The sequence below is a fragment of the Peromyscus maniculatus genome, chromosome 18, assembly GCF_049852395.1.
Source record: "Peromyscus maniculatus bairdii isolate BWxNUB_F1_BW_parent chromosome 18, HU_Pman_BW_mat_3.1, whole genome shotgun sequence".
Lineage (NCBI taxonomy): Eukaryota > Metazoa > Chordata > Mammalia > Rodentia > Cricetidae > Peromyscus > Peromyscus maniculatus.
Window position 1 is genome coordinate 18,238,517 of NC_134869.1, and position 19,941 is coordinate 18,258,457.

Consider the following 19,941-nt stretch of genomic DNA (forward strand, 5'->3'; position numbering starts at 1 on the left):
CATTTTGTTCACTTGTTGAAAACAAGAGGTCTCACCATAGGAGCCCTGGACTGCCAGAACCACTCAGAACTACCTAAGAAATGCAAAATTCCTGGTCCTACCAGGTCCTAGTGAACCGTAAACTCTGATGGTAGATTCCAGCACCCTGCAAAACTAGCTTGCTAACTCACACTTCCATACACTCGGGTCTTGGGATCCTTTGTTTGGAGTACCTGGGGCAGACTGGGTACTCAAAAATGTTCTGTTCACTAAATCTAAAAACCACCCTTTTCTGGAGATGTCCTTCTCCTCCAGTAGGAGGATGTCAAGCAATTTCACTACATATGACGACATTGTTTACTTCCAGGGTATTTCATAGCCGCGTCTAAAGCAAGATGGACTTCATTCAAAGTTTAGTTCTGGTGTCAAGGCTAATAACACACTCAATAGAAGAAGAATTTGGTGAAAATGTTATCACTTAGGCAAGAAGCTCCTAGGGAGGGCAGGGGAGGCACCATCAGGTATGGACCAGCTTGGGTAAAACAGAAATGGACTATATGGTTCTAGAGTCAGAGAATCTTGAAAAGTCCGTGCCGGCTGAGAGACTGAAATTTTCTGCTGATACAAAAGGGGGGGGGGGCGCTCAATCAGACTGCCCAGATGTGACACCACAGGAAAGAAGAGTGGGCTCACAAAACATCTGTACTGAAACACAGAAGTCAAGTCAGACTCCCCTAAATCAGATGAGCCAATCAGACCCTTTCTCAGGAATTTGGACTCTAATTCCGGGGCCTGCTGGCCTGGGTGGCTGGAATTAAGGGATGTATCAAATTCAGGAATGGCTGTTTTCCTTTCAAAAAGTAGAGAAGTAAACAAAGTCAGTCTTTAGAGAGAGTAAGACAAAACGGATGTACAGAGAGACTCAAAGGTACGAAACGGAGCCTGGCCTTGACCCCACAGCTTTCCACAGCCCACGCCTGCCTCGCCCGAGTGACACTAGGCTGGCTCCCTAGTGTCAATGAGGACCTTAGCTGGAACCCAGAAGGAAGATTATCTACACAGGCTCACCGCTGTGGCGACGACAATCCAGATGAGTAAGAAAGACATTTCCTAGGAAGGAGAGACGGCATCGAGCATGGGACCTGATGCAAAGTAGACATGAATAGATGTCTACGATAAAGAGATGAGCAAGGACAGGGGTGATAGAGGGTGAGAGGGAGGGGAGCTGAAACTTCTTCGGGGAAACGCTTCGTTTTTTTAGCCATTGCTCTAGCTTCCTGTCTTGCTGCTGTGATAAAACCGCTCTGAGGAAAGCGGCTGATAGGAGGAAGGGTTTATTTGAGCTTACGTCTCCAGGTCACACAGTCCCTCTTGAGGGAAGTCAGAGCTGGACCTTAGACAGAACCCAGAGCAAAAACCGTGGAGGAACCAATGTCAGCTGCTGGCTGACACCCTCTTCACTCACTTTCTTTCTACAGCTCAGGATCACCTACCCGGGAAACAGCACCAATCACAGTGGGCTGATCCCTCCCACGTCAATCAAGATAATCGGAACAAACCCCCACTAATATGTCCACAGATGAGCCTGATAAAGACAATTGCTCAACCGAGACTCTTCTCGGGCAATTCTAGGCTCTGTCAAGTGGACAGTTGACGCTAACTAAATCACCCATAATTCTCTCTTTCAAATTTAAACTCATGGGCAAAAGGAATCCTTCAGGCACCAGTGGGTTCTAACGAATTCACCTGTGAAATGGGAAAATGTAAGAGCAACGCGTCCCTCACTACCGTCCCTGTTGGGACTGTGACAACGCCTCCATGTTCTGTCCTCAGACTCCGCTACATCTCACCAGGAAGACCTGCTGGCACACCAGCTCAGGCCCAGACAAGAGAAAGCTGACAGAGAATGTAAGTGTGTCCAGAAGAGGGGAAGGGGAGCCGGGGCTGAGAGGAGACAGAAGAACCGGGGGTCCACAGCAATGCTGCTCTCAGAGCAGGCACAAAGCAATGCCCAACACTAGAGCTTCTGGAATGTGGACAGAGGTGCAAAAGGACACGAGCTGATCCAAGAGTCAGATTTACCATCTGCTGCCGAAGAAACTTTAAGGCGGTGGTTCTCAACCTGTGGGTCGTCACCCCTGCAGGGGGTTGCTGATCAGATATGTACATCATGATTCATAACAGTAGCAAAATGACAGTTACGAAATAGCAATAAAATGATTTTATGGTTGGGGGTCACCACACCATGAGGAACTGTATTAAAGAGTCGCAGCATTAGGAAGGTTGAGAACATATTCCTTAACCATGACCTGCTTTTAAAAAAAAAAAAGTAAACAAAAATGAGGCCAAAAATGAGGGAATGTTCACAAAATATTATAATTCTAAGGATTACTTTTTTAAAAAAAAATCCAAACAGACTAAATTACTAGTGTTCTACATTAGTGGAAGACCTGTTAAAGATTTGCCTGACTTTATTAATGTTTATAGAATAATGTGGAATAAAAGCACAACCTAAACCCCCAAGGCCATGACAACCAGAAGCATTTGGGGAAATAGCTCATCTTTTACTACATAATACTTACGATAATGCATTTTAATGAACAGGGTTGTCCTGAAATTAAAAACTAACCACTGTTGGGTTGGGGATTTAGCTCAGTGGTAGAGCGCTTGCCTAGCAAGTGCAAGGCCCTGGGTTCGATCCTCAGCTCAAAAAAAATAAAAAATAAAAAAAACTAACCACTGTTATGAAGACCAAATTTGCATTTTTTTAATAAAAAGTTTTATATTAGCCTAGAATATATAACGACTTAATCTTCAAATTTAAGAATTAAGGAGGTTCAATAAGTGATCGATTTCTGCTTTAGCCCCTTGGCATTGTGGGAGAATGCCCGCCGACCGTCTTGAGTGACCTGGAGAACTACAGCCCCAGTGGCACTAAGGAGACACGGGTCATTGCTATGGCATTTCTCATCACACCGGCAGTGTGGCCTGGGCGTCATTTTATTAACTATCCATGGAAGTTCCGCCAAATGGAACCCAAGAGTCAAACCACTCCCGGGAGAAAAATCAGGTCTTGATGAACTATTCAGTGCCTCACAATAACTCCACGGCTGCAAATTAGAGAATATATTAGGTTCCAAAGAAATCAAAATACTAGGAAACCGTGAGCCCGTGTGACATGCTACACCAATGCTAGACAAATTTTAGCAATTCTCTCAATTTAATTTTCTTTGAAAAATATGATCATATAAAGTGCCAGTGGGATCTAAGCTTATAATGCTAATCAACTATTAAAAGAAAAATAGCACAGCACAATAGAAATATGATAAAATTTAGAAAGCCATCCACTCTATAGCCAATAATAGACTTAAAATTAGATACTTCAGACCTAGGTCAATGAGTCACTCTGGTGTCCTGTTCGTGGGTGACACACGTCTTTAGTCAGACAACAGCTATTTCAGCAAGAGGGTTAATCATGAGTGTATTTATAACTAACAATAATAATAATAATATTTATTCAGTGTGTGCTGCGAGAAAAGTGTTATCATTAAATATTTGACATGTGCAACTCTGTTGACATCACTAAGACCTCTGGACATGCTATTACTGCTCTCCCTTCCCACAAGAAGTCATCCCCTCAGTACCACATGGCTACTAAGAGGAGCTTGAATCTGAACTTGGGTCTACCTGGTTCCATTAACTTGATAAGTTTCATTCTATGAATTTATCCTGGAAAAGTAGCCAGGGGTATAGTTAAAGATTGATATGCAGTAAATGTATATTTTAGCTTTTTTTTACAATAACAAAGTACTGAAAAGTATTTAAATGCCCAGCAATAAGGAATTACTAAGGAAACTACCACATGTCCACAAGGCTCAATACAGTGTTAAAGAAAACAAGCCATGAATTCTACAGGGTGGGGGAGTATATGGGAGGGGTTGGAAGGAAGAAGGGGAAGGGGGATTATATAATTATATATTTTTTTAAAAAAATAACAATTCAATAAAATAGAATCACTAAAGAGTACTGCACAGGAAATTTTCTAATGGAATAGAAAAATAAAAATTATCTATTTATGAAAATATCAGCTGGGCATGATGGCACACGCCTTTAATCCCAGCACTCAGGAGGCAGAGGCAGGTGGATCTCTGAGTTTGAGGCCAGCCTGGTCTACAGAGTGAGTTCCTGGACAGCCAGAACTACACAAAGAAACCCTGTCTCGAAAAGCCAAAAACAGAAAAAGAAAGAAAGAAAGAAAGAAAGAAAGAAAGAAGGAAGGAAGGAAGGAAGGAAGGAAGGAAGGAAGGAAGGAAGGAAGGAAGGAAGGAAGGAAGGAAGAAAAAGAAAGTGCATTGGCACCGGAGACCATTTCCTAAATAAAACACCAACAGCTCAGACCCTGAGCACAACAATTAATAAATGGGACCTCTCGAAATTGAGAAGCTTTTGCAGGGCAAAAGACACAGTCAATAAGACAAAAAGACAGCCAACAGAATGGGAAAAGATCTTCACCAAACCCACATCTGACAGAGGATTGATCTCCACAGTATATAAAGAACTCAAGAAACTAGACATCAAAATACTGAACAGTCCAGTTAAAAAATGGGCTAAAGAGCTAAACAGAGAATTCACAAAACAAGAATCACAAATGGCTGAAAGACATTTAAAGAAATGTTCAACATCCTTAATCATCAGAGAAATGCAAATCAAAACGACTCTGAGATACCACCTTACACCTGTCAGAATGGCTACGATTAAAAATACCAATGACAGCCAATGTTGGAGAGGATGTGGAGCAAAGGGAACATTCCTCCACTGTTGGTGGGAATGTAAACTTGTACAACCACTGTGGAAATCAGTATGGCGGTTTCTCAGAAAATTGGGAATCGAACTACCTCAAGACCCAGCCATCCCACTCTTGGGCATATACCCAAGGGATGCTGATTCATACCATAAAGATACATGCTCAGCTATGTTCATAGCAGCACTATTTGTAATAGCCAGAACCTGGAAACAACCTAGATGCTCATCAACGGAAGAATGGATGGAAAAAATGTGGTACATATACACAATGGAGTACTACTCAGCAGAGAAAAACAATGAAAGCATGAAATTTGCAGGCAAATGGATGGAACTAGAAAAAATCATCCTGACTGAGGTAACCCAAACCCAGAAAGACAGTCATGGTATGTACTCACTCATAAGTGGATTCTAGATATAAAATAAAGAACAATCAGACCACAGCCCATAGAACCATAGAGGCTATATATATAGCATGGACGACTATATATATAGCATGGACGACCTAGGACGACTGTGGCTTATAATAAATTTCGGTTCTACTCAATTATTGAAAAAAATAGCCAAATGAATGGAAACACATGAACTATGAACCAAAGGCTGAGGGGCCCCCAGCTGGATCAGGCCCTCTGAATAGGTGAGACAGTTGAATGGCTTGATCTGTTTGGGAGGCAACTAGGCAGTGGGACCAAGTCCTGTGCTCATTGCATGAGTTGGCTGTTTGAAACCTGGAGCTTATGCAGGGACACTTGGCTCAGTCTGGGAGGAAGGGACTGGACCTGCCTGGACTGAGTCTACCAGGTTGATTGCAGTCCTCAGGGGAGGATTTGCCCTGGAGGAGGTGGGAATGGGGGGTAGGCTGGGGAAAAGGAGAGGGTGTGGGAGGGGGGAGAATAGGGGAACCCATGGCTGATATGTAGAACTGAATGGTATTGTAAAATAAATAAATAAATAAATAAATGAAAGAGAAAATACTGTGTAAAATAGTATATATGGTTAAAAATAATATATAGAAATTTATAAATATATGTGTATATTATACGCATATACAATTGCATGGAGAGGGAGAGAGGGTGGGGATCTGGATGTGGGTTTGTCATCCTGATGCTACTGACATTTTGTATTGGATTTTTTTTTTTTACAGTGTTTGTGATTGAACCCACAGCCTGTGCATGCTGGGCTAGTATTCTATTACTACTGAGTTACATCCCCAGCATGTGGTGGGTACTTCTTTGTTGCAGAAGGCTCTCCTGTCACACTGGATGCTGTTTATCAGCATCCCTAGCCTCTACTCACCAGACAGCAGCAGCAGTCCTAGGTTGTAACAACCAAAAATGTCACCAGGCATTGACAACATTGCCCCAGGGTCAGATCTGCTACTCGGTGTAGTAACAGATAACATTTATCGATATGCATTGTAGTATTTTCCAAAACGTCTAAAATTACATTTGTAGTCCTGGGGCGGGGAGGAGGGGGGGATGTTCTCTGAGAAGGCAAATTTACTAATAAGGGAAGCAATGGTTTGTGTTTTATGAATAAGCTGCCATCATGGAAAAGGGGTAACCCAGCCACTGTGGGATGTCGACTGTGACTTTTCTTCCATCAGATATCAGTTAGCAAGGGCTGAACAGAAAGAAAGAGAGGGGAAAAAAGGAAGGAAAATAGCTGCCATCTTTTCTACCTGCGTCAGGTACATCCGGGCAGTGACAGCGGAGAGAGGCGGGTAAATGAGGATCGGTTTCGTTGTCTCGCCCACGGCGTCGCCGATGAGTTTCCCATTGGCGGAATAAGCCGCGATGGCAAATATGTACTTTTCATTGGTTTCTAACCCTTTAATTTCAAAGGTGCTTCTGCCGTCGGCTGGAATCTGTGAAGGGAAACACTTGGGCTCTAACTCAGAAAGTTACGGCAGTGTGACGATTAAATCATAATTGGATAAACCTTTCTCCCTCGCCGCTGGATCTTCGTTGGGACTCGAGTTGGAATTAGTGTCCATTCTCCGCTGTGGTGACTTCACAGGGAGAACACACACACACACAAGGTTGTCATCAATGAGGCTTCGGGGCAGGGAGTGTGACCTACCGCTTCTCCTGAGTTGGGGAGGTGGTTGTTATTCAGTCTGACTTTGCTGTAGCTTCCACCTGCTTTGCACCCCAGGATGCAGTACCAGGACACCTGGCGGGGAGAGAGAGAGACAGCCAGTCAGCGGCGGCCGGGGAGCACTTGATTTCCTCTGTCTGGACGCAGCAAGATCAATCGCCGTCCGACGAGAACAGTAGCTGCTCGTCTGTTAAACTATGAAATCTAAACTTATGTGTACGCATGTCATCTTTCAAAAGGAACAGCAAATGTGGGGCTTGCTTACCTGGGACAATCAAGACGAAAATGTTATTCATAATCTCTCTCTCTCCCATTTCTCTCTCTTCTCTCTCTCTCTCTCTCTCTCTCTCTCTCTCTCTCTCTCTCTCTCTCTCTCTCTCTCCCATTTCTCTCTCTCTCTGTCTCTCTCTCTCTCTCTGTCTCTCTCTCTGTGTGTGTGTGTGTGTGTGTGTGTGTGTGTGTGTGTGTGTAGGACAAACACGGTCCGTCCTTATTTGAGATAATACCATTGTTGCCTTTCCACGTAAAAACAGCAGGCTAGCCGGCCCACAAGCCTCCTATTACAAACCCTCATGCTGTGTGTCTGGCTTTTATACCAGTTCTGGAAACTCGAACCCAGATCCTTATGATTGCTTGGCAAGCACTTTTACCCACTGAGCAATCCCCCCACCCCACCCCCACACACACACACACCCGGCCAGGCCTTTATTATTTCCTACTCTAATTGCTATTAATGGAGCAGTTCGTTGCGCTAAGTAACATTAGTGAAGCGGCATATACTTCCCTTTTCGTGGGCACATATTCATTTTACGTAGCGACTGCTTCATAAAGACATTTTCATGCAAGTACAACAAGTACTTTGACATGCTGCTCACTCTCTTACCCTCCTCTCCTGCTCTTCTCGCTCACACCCCAGTCTCCCCTCTGCTGACACGTCCTGTATACATGCAGAACTTCATGCATCTCCGCAAAAGATGGAATTTGAAAATGAGGGAAACATGCAACATCTGTCTATTGGAGTCCGATTGGTTTTGCTTAATATAGTGATCTCCACCCTTTTTCCTAAAGAACAATATGGTTCATTCTTTTTACGGCTGGATGAAACTCCATTGTGTATATGTTCTACGTTTTCTTCATCCATTTGTCTGTCCATGGATACCTAGGCAGGTTCCATAACTTAGCTATTATGAATACAGCGGAAAACACAGCCGTGTAAGCACCTCTGTGGTGTCCACACAGACCCAGGAGGGGTAGGACTTGGTCACATGGTAGCTATATTTTTGTTTTCTGAGGAGTCTTCACATTAATTTGCACCATGGGGAGGGATGTGCGCCAATTCTATTTCCGCCAGCAGTCGTGAGCACCCCCTTCTCCCACCTCTCCCGCCTCTGCCTCTCCCGCCAGCGGTGCCTGAACACCACCCTTCTCCTGACTCCTCTCCAGCATTTGCTGTTACTCGTTCTCTTAGTGACTGGCGTCCCGACTGGGGGAGATGGATCTCTCTGCTCTGCTTTAGGTGGTTTTCCCTAGTGGCTAAGAAGAGTGAACACTTTTCATATCATGGCTGGCCACTTCCACTTTGAGAACTGTCTGTTCATTTCTAGAGTTACAGGCCTTTGTGAGTCACCTGATCCAGGGCTGGGAACCAAGCCCGTGTCCTCTGCAAGGCAGTGCATGGTGCTCTTAACCACTGAGCTATCTCTAGTCCCAGTTTTAGCCTTTCAAGTCCTCTGTATAATCTAAATATTAAGCCTCTGTCCGTGATACGACTAGCAAAGACTTTTCTCCCATTCTACAGATCCTCTCTTCACTGGAGTCTTCCCTTGGCTGTACAGAGGTTTGTTGTTGGTTTTGTATTTTTGTTTTTTTTTTTTTTAATTTCATGAAACCCCATTTGTTCAATCTTAATTTTTTTTTCCTGAGCTATCCCAGTCCTTTTCACAAAGTCTTCTTCAGATTCAGCCTGTGCCTGCCTCTTGAGGTGTCTTCCTCCAGTACTTTTTGAGTTTCTGATCTCTTATTAAGGTCTTTGACCTATTTTGAGTTGATTTCTTACAGCCAGAGACCAGACTCTGATCTCCCGCCTCTCCGTGGTCTGCTGGCACAGTTTCCTGAGGAGTCTTCCTCTCTCCAGTGTGTCTCTTCTTCAGCATCTTTGTCAAAAATACGTGATGAATATTCACCACATCCCTTTGGATTGGAATTGCTACTGTCATGGGAGCCAAGATGCAGAGAGACTAAAACTCTGCCTCAGAGCAAACAGATACAAAAGTGGATGCCAAAGACAACGTCATCTTGAGGGACTCAGAACAGGGCTAGATGGGAACAGAGGTCACCATTTAAAAGCTTTTTGTGTGACATGTCCACATGACAGAAATAGGGTAGAAAAGCAAGAGAATGAGGCACTAAGACACACACCACATTTTCAAACGCACCTAACCTAACACTGGAGTCTAAGCCACGGGAGTGGCTCTCAGCCCTGATTCCACTCTCGGTCACTTTCTAAAAGAACAGTTTGTACAGAATTGATCACTTTCTAAAATTATCAATAGCCAAGCCACCCGAGGCCTCCTAGCTTCAACGAGTGAGGCTTTCTGTTACAAGTGTCTGACCCTTTGTGCTTCCTGAGAAACCTTCTCAGGTTAGTATGACATGTATGACTAATTAAGGGTGCCAGCCAACATGAGCAGGAAGAGAGGGAGAGGAGAGAATGCTGAGAAACTGCAGGCTGGAAGAACACAAAACACCAACACCAAAATAACGGACTTAGCATCTCTTCATTACCCATACAAAGAGTACGCTTTCCGTGGGGGGCAAGGTAGGGGGGCGGAAAGACTGTGTGGTATGACAGCCTGTTATTGCTCTAAATTATACCACACAAACCAGAATCTAGAGGGCAAATTCTCCGTAAAAGCATTTTTATTTTGCTCCTACTTTGTGTAACACGAGGAAGCAATGTGTAATTAGAATCTACATAATAGAGACGGTGTGAACAAATCACTAACTTTGCAAATAAGATTTTATAGACAATGTAAGTAACGTTAGCATTTGCAGCCTTAGAAACAGATTTTGATGAAACCAAAGCCTGAAGAAGAGTTTTCCCTAAAACAAAAGATGGCCAAACCCGCCAACTAGCAAACTTACACGAGCCCACAGCACCACCTAGTGGTGACGAAGGGGAAGCAAAGGCTAGGCCTTCCTGAACCAGCTTTGGGGCTGAGCAATTTACACAAATGTTATTGTATATGTACCATTAAAAAGCACGAGAGACACGGGTCAAATATGAGGTGCTAGTGTCTTCTCGTGGTCAAGCAATATAAAATAAAACATTCGCCAAATAGCAATACCAAAAAACCAGAGTTTGAGTTAAACCAAAAACATTTGGAAACAAGCAATAAATCCCATACCCCTCATTCTGTACCCATTTTTCTAAAACCATTAGCACAGACTTCCAAAATCTCCAAGGTTGAACTCCCAAAATGATGTTATTTCTACTCCCACAATGTCAAAGAACAAAGCAACATGAAGGTGACAATATTTCTCAAGAAAGGCCATCCCCACCGCAACCCATCTAAAGCCACTCAAGGATAAGCTGCACTTCAGCCAGGTTTCACTTGGTGCCTGTTAACCCACACAGAACTTGACGGCCAACAGACATTCCTGAAATAGCTCATTATATAGAACTGATGGAAACTATCACAAAACAATGCAATCACAACCTGTGACTCCAATAATTGTTCAGATAAACTCTATTACAGAGGCTTAACAAAAGTAGCAAAAAGTCAACAGATAATATGTGGAGAATGCTATATATTAGTTCAGTTTATTTTTTCTCACATTTTTGTTTTTTGTTTTTTTTTTTTTAAGACTTGGATTCTCTGTGTAGCCTTGGCTGTCCTAGAACTCGCTCTGTAGACCAGGCTGGCCTCGAACTCACAGAGATCCACCTGCCTCTGACTCCTGAGTGCTGGGATTAAAGGTGTGTGGCACTACCACCTGGCTAGTTCCATTTATTTTGTAATAAAATATAATGCGGAGGCAGCGATGATCACAAACTGATCTTTCTGCCTCCACCTCCAAGGTGCTGAGATTAAAGGCACATGGCCCCACACCTCATGCATGTGGCCCTGGGGACAAACCAGGGATGTTGTGAGTGCCGGACAAGCTCTCTGCTAACCACATACATCTCCAGCCCTATCCCGGCTTCTTTGCACAATCAACACACTGTACAAATGAAAAGAAATCTTCAGACTGTATTTGGCCTTTCTGAAGTGGGACTGCCAATAAGGAGAAGAGCTGGGGTTTTAAACTTAAATGTGCTCGACTTCAAAGTTTCTGCGTGCAAAATGCCCTAAAGATAATCAAAGATAGGAGTGCATTGTAGTACAACATCAAAGAGCATCGAAAGAGGAAAGAGTAATATTTAAAATATAAACTAGCTGGAGCCGGGGCCCTGTTAGGAAATGAAATCCCAAGTGTGGTTCCCATTTAGGCCAAGTTCCGGAACTCGGCGATGGCGGAAGAGGTTCATCCTAACAAATGCATAAAGATTTGGGACTGCAGAGACATTTGGATTGTCACTTGTTTCTACAGCGACTTGAGGTGAATTTACACAGACTCTCTAGAGCAGTGGTTCTCAACCTTCCTAACGCTGCGACCCTTTAATACAGTTCCTCACACTGTGGTGATCCCCCCACCCCCACCCCAACCGTAAAATGATATTTGTTGCTGCCTCATAACTGTAATTATGCTACTGCTATGAATCGTAATGTAAATACACGATGGGGTCACGACCCACAGATTGAGAACCAATGCGCCAGACCCACCACCTTCAAATTCCCATATCCCATTGCTTTGTCTCCAACGCTGGCTCTCAGAGGAACGACCCTCTTCCAACTAACCACCCTGTGACCTGCTTCAGCCCTGCACCTTGAGCACGCTGCCAGCGTGCAGGGCTGTCACTGGGACAAAGACACAGAGAGGGAGCATTTGTCTACTGCTTCTCCTTACTGCGTGTCTGAGATAGCTTTAGAGGGCAATTCATAAAGGGGAAACTATCATGAATAAATTAAGAGTAGATAAGACGTGAACACAGTAATCTGACGTTATAAATAAGACTGTTCAGGTGCTGAACAGAGGAATAACGGGAGTCATTACAGTCATAAGAGCGCTCACGTCGCGTGGCGTGAGGCAGCCCTGGGGAAGGGCACCATACCTTAACATCTGAAATAAACGGGGCAGGCTTCAGAGTCACGGAGCAGTGGGTTCGGGCCAGCAGGATGGGCGGGGGAGGGAGTCTGCTCTTCTTTGTTTTTGAACTCTCCAGGTACTTCTGATAGGAATATAGGGCGTTCTGCTCTGCCTCGATCTTCTCAATTAAGGCATACGCTTCCTGTAACGAAGTGTGAAAATAGAAAATACATTTCGGGAGCTTGAGCCGCCTTTGTATCTGTAGAATTCCCTTGTGGTAAGCGCTGTCTTTCTATATGCCATTTCTTGAACCTCAGAGGCATACATAGATATACGTCAGTATGGGTTTTGTGGGATGATAAAAGACTACCAAATGAGCCTCATCCATGGAATCAGATGCATATGTCCAAATGTAACGGTCGTATATTAATAGGAGACATGTTTTACTTAAAATCCTCTGACTATCTATCATCATACTCAATTATGCTTTGAAAGTTCCTACCACAGACACCCGCGTGTATACTGGTAAACCACAAGCCTACCCTTAACACAACTCACAATGTGACTCTCAAGAAATATGAGTATTGATGCATGTGGTTTGCAAAAGGAATGTCACTAAGAGTTTATGTCATCAAGATGAAGTTAAAATAGACAAAAATGTTAATTCTGTAATTCTGAAGGTGAAGCCATCATTATTTCAAACAGTTATATACAAAGACAATAGCTAACTCTCAGATCTAAACAGTATTTAAAAATCCAGATGAACTGCATCAGCAGAGATGTGTAAATTTCCTAACAAATACTAATAACGCTAGTTAAAATAATAATAGTAATATTTGGCTCTCAATAATCACAGGCAAACCAAACATATTTGTCTTTACTTGTATAAGATATTTAAGCAAGCTAGATTGAGTATTTGGCAGTTCATTCATCCAGAAGACCCAGGCTTGTTCCCAGCACCCATGGAGTGGCTTACAATCCCCTATAATTCTACTGCCAGGGATCCGATGCCCTCTCTGGCTTCTGCGTGTACCAGGCATACACATGGGCACCTATTTATATTCAGGCAAATACTCATACACATAAAATAAAAACTCATAACTATTTTTAAAGATATTGGAACATTTTAAACATACACTACGAATTTCCAAAAACTCAATAAACTAGGAAAGAATCTTTAGCATCACTTAAATATTAAGTCTAGTTAATAGACAAAGTACTAAAATGGCAGTCTTGGTGTTCCTAATAAAACACTAAAGGAATTTCCAGTGAAGCCCAGAAAGAGACGGAAGGAGGCTACCATTCCATTGTATTCTAGAAGCTCTACCCTGGTAACAAATGCAGAAAAGAAGCTCTGGCAGGTAAGAAGGTTGAAAGTCTGTCTACCAAGTCCCAGGCACTCACATTCTGCTACAAGACGCCCATGTTGTTTCTCCTACAGGAGACATGTAGAGTTTGAAGTTTCCATTTGGAGACCTGGACTTCAAGCTCAGTAAAGAAAAGACTGGACATAGAGTTTGAGTATGCCTCCGACTGCTGCTCAAGGCTGACTGCTCCAACTAGCACCCCATAGAAGTATAGATTCTAGGACTGGAGTTTCAGACACGGTTCTTCCTAAAATAATAAAGGTTGGCCTGCATTAAAATGAAAATTAGGGCTAGAGATGGCTCAGCGGTTAAGAGTACTGACTGCTCCTCCAGAGGTCCTGAGTTCAATTCCCAGCAACCACATGGTGGCTCACAACCGTCTATAACGAGATCTGGTGCCCTCTTCTGGTCATACATGCTGTATACAAAATAAAGAAATTAAAAATTAAAAAAAAAAATGAAAATTAACTCGTCCTCCTTTTCCTGTTTTATTTGTGTGGTTGGCACCCAGCTCTGAAAGCACTAGCAGCTACTGAAATGTATCTTCAATGATGCAGCTCCCAAAAGTCTATTTTTCTGGGGCTCGGGACGTGATTCTGCACTCGCAGGTTGCAAGTCTTAGCCATAAGCAAGGCCAGCTCGGAAGGGCCTTGCTTTTCTTTCCCTCAGAACAGGGTGCCTTGCATAGTAGCCAGGATGAACCATCACTAACACACAATAGAAATCCAGAAGTGGGGCTTGAACATATAGACCATGAACAAATGCTACGGATAGCCGTGAAGGACATCCAGAGCTGTCAGCCACTTAGGTGACTTAGGTGAGAAACAACACATCACAGGCTCTCCGGCTGCCTTTCATCCTCCCACAGAAGTCAGGCCATGCCCTCTGGGACACAGCGACTTGAGGAGGCGTCATGATGTGCTGACCTCGAGCAACTTCTCTTCAGAGCTGCAATATGCTCATTTTCTTACCCAGTATCAGACTCCTCCTCCTCAGCCCCCTGACAAGGCCGGGCTAAATTTTCTGGTGTGGAACTTCGAACCCACGCCCCGTGAAAGCCTCTCTCAAAGTCGGAAAACATCCTGTGCTCGGAGGATCCGAAGGATTTCCTTTCAGGACGCCTATCACGCTGTACACGGCAGCTGCCTCTCCTACCAGACCGCTTCATGCTGTCTCTCCTAATGAGGTGCCTCTCCGTGTTGTTTTAGGGAAGACCATCTCTCTCCCTGCAAGCCTCTTCATGCTTCCTCTGCTAGGATGTTCCAACTCTCTTAATGCTCTCCTGGCTCTCTCCGGCCTCGAAGTCTGACCACATCCCTGTGGTCACAAGGCTGACTCGCCTATCAAAGCTCATTCTGAAGGGTAATTTTAAGTCAACTCCTTTCCCAAACCAGCCAACCCGCTGCAGCTGACCAACAGCCTTACTTGTTATAACAAGTAAGTCTTTTTTTGGGGGGAGGGGGGGGCTCGGTCTCTGGGCTCCTCGGCTTCTGGTTTTGACTTTCAGAACAACCTCGAGTATCTCCTGAAGGGCAAGCTTTTCCGCAGGAGTTTTTGTAACGGTCATGAACGTATCTCCCGGCTGTATCTCCCCATCTACTCCTTTACTTCCTTATGTACCTCTCCTAAACCTCTACAACCACTGACTCCCGTGCAACTCCCCCCTCCCCAGGCAGCATCACATCTCCGCTGGTTCAAGACCTGCTCAAGCATCACCTCCACTGACATCTCCATGACAACCCCATGTTCTCAGGCCTCCCTCCCTCCCTACTCATCCTCACTAACTTTATTTCAGTGGGTACCGTATCGTATGTTATCCGTGTACCCAAATGTCCACGCCTTGTTATGAATGCCGTGATGGCAGGCAGAGTGCTTTGTTTACCTCTTCGGATTCAGTCACTGTGTTCTAAATGAAAGACGAACTAAACCATGATGGTGGAGAAGGGGGTTTACTACCATACATAAACTACATGATAAAAATGTCCTCACTACCAATGTCTTGACCAACTTTAAGAAGAGATCCCTGACTCCGATTCTGTGGCCCAATTGAAAATATGTTAGCCGAAATACCAAAGTTTGTATCAAAAAGTAGTGGGGAAAAAGTCCAAAATAAAGTCCTAGATTTGGGTCAAATAAATTCCATGACAGAACTGAAGACAGACTCTAATGCTCGTTAAAAATGAAGTCCTAACTCACTAAGACAAACCTTACAGCTGCTAGTAAGATTCATTCAGGAGAAAGTGTCTGGGGATGATTGAAGACCTTCAACCATACAGAAGGAAACATCTGAAGAAAAAGGTCTCAAAAGCAGCTGTACACAATTTTGAAAGGGTGTCAATAAAGACGTGAGTGTTATCTACAACAATGCTTTGGAATACCAAGGTCTCACAAGTGCAAAATCTGGACAGCATTCCCAGTCTTAGCTCACAAACTTGGTTCCCCAGACATGTCAGATGATGAAAATAGCTAACCTCACATGCTCTCCCGATAGCCCTTGGAAATTAGAACGGCTTACCAAACCTAGAGGAAGAAATGACCCTTTTGCTGACCAAGGAAAAAGGTCAACCAGGACCCTCAATGCAAAGGGACTTCTGCAGCAGGGCTGAAAGGAAGCAACCATGCTTCTCATGGCCATTTGTGCATCCGCGGGCTGCATAAACTGAGGCCCTAAGTATTTGTGTATGAATGCAAATGTCTCTGCCTATAGTTTCCATTAGAGAAAATGAGACGTGCCTCTCTTGAGAAGCGTGCCAATGCTTATGAAGACGGGCTGACATTAAATACATTTGACACGGGCCTGACACCCACAGTGCATCAGAGCGCTAATGGAAAGATGTAATGCGGTCCTGAGGGCATGATTAAGATGTACGTAAACAAGTATCACGAAGCCGTGGGGATGGAGTGCCACATTCGCTACTGTCTCGGAGCCCTCCCTGAGGTCCATTCCGGGTCCCAGCGGGATAAGAAACACCTTGGAAGAAGATGAGAAGTAGGTTAAGTCATCTCCCAAGAACCCTGGCGAGGAATATTGCTGAGAATCAAAGACATGGTTTCAAAGATAAATCTAAGAAAAGGGATGGAAAGTGATGCGTCATCTCATGATGATAAATACAGCTGAGGCTCAGATAATAATTCTAACCAAATGCTACCGAGTGCTGAAAGTGAAGGGCAGAGTAATAGTGGTAACAATATAATAATAATGGCTAACAGTTACGGACTGTTTACTCTGTACCAAAAGCTAAGAATTTTATGTGCGCCATTTCATCAAGGCTTTCTAAGAACCTCCCTTTAATAGAGAAATATGTTACTGTCTCATTTCTGGTTTGGTTTGTTTTTGTTGTTTTTGTTTTTTTGGAGACAGGGTCTCACTATGTAGTATGTCTGGCCTGGAACTGACAATGTATACCAGGCTGGCCAGGAACTCACAAAGATCTACCTGCCTCTGCCTCTGCCTCCCGAGTGCTGGGATTAAAGTTATACACCACCACACTTCGTAGACGAATATTTTAAGACAAGAGGTTGTCACTAACACAGAACATACAGCCAATCTCTGACAGAACCAGAACTCTACTCAAAGCCTATATACCCCTAACCCCATGCCACTGTATTGAAATGCAAAGATAAGCTGGGGGGGGGGGGGGGACTTGGGAAGGCAAACCAGATAAAGTTCACTACACTGTACCTTTAAGATAGATGAAAAATCTCTACTCTGTAACTGTGCCCAAATCCACTGTCAGTATTTGAGACCCAGGGTTTAAACCATGATCACATTGTTACACCTAGCCCGTTATGTGCCACAAGGAAGGAGAGAGATAACACCTACAGGTTCCCAAAATTTTAATAATTTACCACATAAGCAGGTCACTGATTGACAGGATCATAGGACAAGGACTCAGGAGCCTTGTTTCTCCCGACAGCCCCGAGCAGGGGCATAAGTGGGCTTTATAAACACAAAAATCACAAACATTTGTTGTCAAGTCACAGTTACAACTTTCACCAATCAGGATTAGAGATTAGGGGCTTTCTTATATTTTCCATCATTGCTAGTCGGTAGACAATGTGAGCCTTTCAGTCCAACCAATCAGATTCACTTGTTCCTTCTGTTGTTGGGAACAGCTGTGATGTTTCTAGAGAACTAAAGATACATAACAACTATTTCTGTGGTTTAGGGAGGAGGATGATCAGCCATCTGGAAAGTTCTCGGCTCCCCCAGGGCTTGGTAACCTGAACTTTACTTCACCCTGCAGGTAAAATGGAGTCTGGAGTCAAAATGGCAGTACTTCATTCGGCCAAGGTGCTTTTGCCTGCTCCCTTCGCTCATTAGAGGGGGTCAGAATCAGAAATGTCTCTGCCCTTCCATAAGGAAAACTGCAGCAGAGAACAGACATAAAGAACTGAGAGAGAGGGTCTCAGGAAAAAAACAATTCACATGTCCCTCAAGAAAAACAAATAGGATTGAGTTGACTGGAATTCCATAAATAAGAAAAAAGAAATAAACTCTGTACTGCCAGTTCAGTTCGTAGGATGGAATTATAGACATAAATTCTGGAAATAGTAAAGCCGGGAGCTACTAGAACTTCCAGTGATTCTCGTTTCCCTCATAGCTCTGCTTCCAAAATGGGACTACACAACTACATTCTGTACCAATAATAAAAACGAATCTACTAAGCCACAGTGCTCCTTTGCTGAGAGTTGGGGTCCTAACACTGCTGGTTTTTATCTCCACTGCATTAGGAGAGAAGTAGATGCAGCAGTGAAGCTTCTTGGCAACAGAAGCTACAGAGAAAATGAAGTATGGATTGAGGGGCAGGGGATTCCCAGAACAGGCAGAACAGGGTCATCACCTTCTCAGTAGCGAGCAAGCGGAGCAATAGAGGGGTTGTAAGCGCCATCCCCTTACAGAGGGCACAGGAGGACCCCCTGTCCTCAGCCAGGGGTTGCTACTGGGGTGTGTCCACTAAAGTTGCAGTCTGTTCATATTGCTATGGAAGGTTCGGCTTCCCAAGAGGGAGCAATCAATGGGCCCTCTTTGCAGATTTAGTATCCTTGCTCTACCTGATCATATCTAACGGGAAGGAAGTAACCCCTCCTCCAGTGATATTTGGAAAGGGAAATGCAGGAAGCAGGATTACGGAACACTGCCCTGAAACCCCTTAGGAGCCTCTCAGTCTCTTTCCAGTGAAAGACATCATCTGCTAAGACATGAAGCGTCCTCTGATAGACCCCTCAGGGAACGGTCTAGCGTGAGTCACGTGGTGGCTGCCTAACTCAAAAGGAGAAAAGCATCCAGTGGAGGTGCTGGGTGCCATCCCCTCCAATAAAGGGACAGCACAGAATGTGAAGCCAGAGCTTTAACCCAGTCAAACAGCCAAGGCAGGAGAGTGGGACAAACGCATTCCTCTAAACAAGAGAAGAAGCTCTTCATCCCATTTGGGAGGCTGACATTACCAAAGGCCTGTCCCTTGTCTGTGGCAACAAACTGGCTCACTTTTAATTGGTTTGGAATCACAGACACTTGATACGATTATATAGATCCACAGGGCAGAAAACTTTTTGAAAAACCAAAACAGAGTATGAATTATTTAAGAGTTCCTAAGAGACCCAAGCTTTTCATACCTTTTTATGATATCAGGTGACACATCCATTACTGACTTGGGGACAATTTTATTACAGGACCCTGATAATGTAAAACATTTTGTGATATTCTTCAGGAGAGAATGATTGCCAAGGGAGAGGGGTTTATTTGTCTTCTTTAAGGAAAGAAGGTTTGACAATTATTTGAGTCATAACATCGCTGTTTAGGAGAGTGCCCCGAGGAGCGATCGTGACACGGTTAACACTTGGATGGAAACTGCCACTGAGGAGCAGCGGCGGCTACCGAAGATTCCGGCCTCACAATAAATATTCAACATGCTCCCAGCTAGTAAAATCCCTTGCTGGGGATCCCTTATAAAGAATGGCGCCTCTAAACACATCTCACGAGGCTATCTTAGGAGGACATGATACTCATAATTTAAACAGTCTTAGGAAACAAAAAGACGTGGAAACTTAGACTCCTGGTGTCTCCACTATCTCCCTCCCCGGCCTCAGTGGAAGCAGAGCTATAAGAAGGAAGTGGGAAGGAGACATCAAAGGTTTCAATCTCCTCAGGCCCCAAAGGTATGTGGGATGAGTCCTGAGAGCAACACTTTTTAAAGAAATTACGTTTTATTCTCCATAGAAATGGGACTGGAGTGCCAGCGTCCTCTAAGCATGCAGCCACAAAGTGTCTGCAGAAAAAAACAGATCTGAACGCATCCAGACATCTTCCAACAAGGATCAGGCTCCTTGACCCTGTCAGCTCTGACCACCCATACATGCCACCAATCCCCGCCCCCAACTCAAATGCTGGAAATCCAAAAGCTCTTCTCTCACACCGCCAGACCAGACTCCCCCACAAGGATGGCATGGATCCATCCAAAGCCCTTAGCCTGCTGTGCAAGAAGAGCTCTTTGGATTCTTCTCC

The 19,941-nt window shown here is 44.2% G+C and overlaps 1 protein-coding gene across 1 annotated transcript in view; it reads right to left on the reverse strand.

Annotated features, from left to right (window-relative positions):
- Cfap54 (cilia and flagella associated protein 54) overlaps positions 1 to 19,941 on the reverse strand; it is a 297,311-nt gene that overhangs the window by 214,770 nt on the left and 62,600 nt on the right. Inside the window, exons 20-22 of the mRNA XM_042263184.2 lie at positions 12,095 to 12,271; positions 6,862 to 6,954; positions 6,461 to 6,646 (exon numbers count right to left, since the gene is read on the reverse strand). Coding sequence (XP_042119118.2) covers positions 6,461 to 6,646; positions 6,862 to 6,954; positions 12,095 to 12,271 — 456 coding nt within the window. The remainder of the gene's footprint in view (positions 1 to 6,460; positions 6,647 to 6,861; positions 6,955 to 12,094; positions 12,272 to 19,941) is intronic.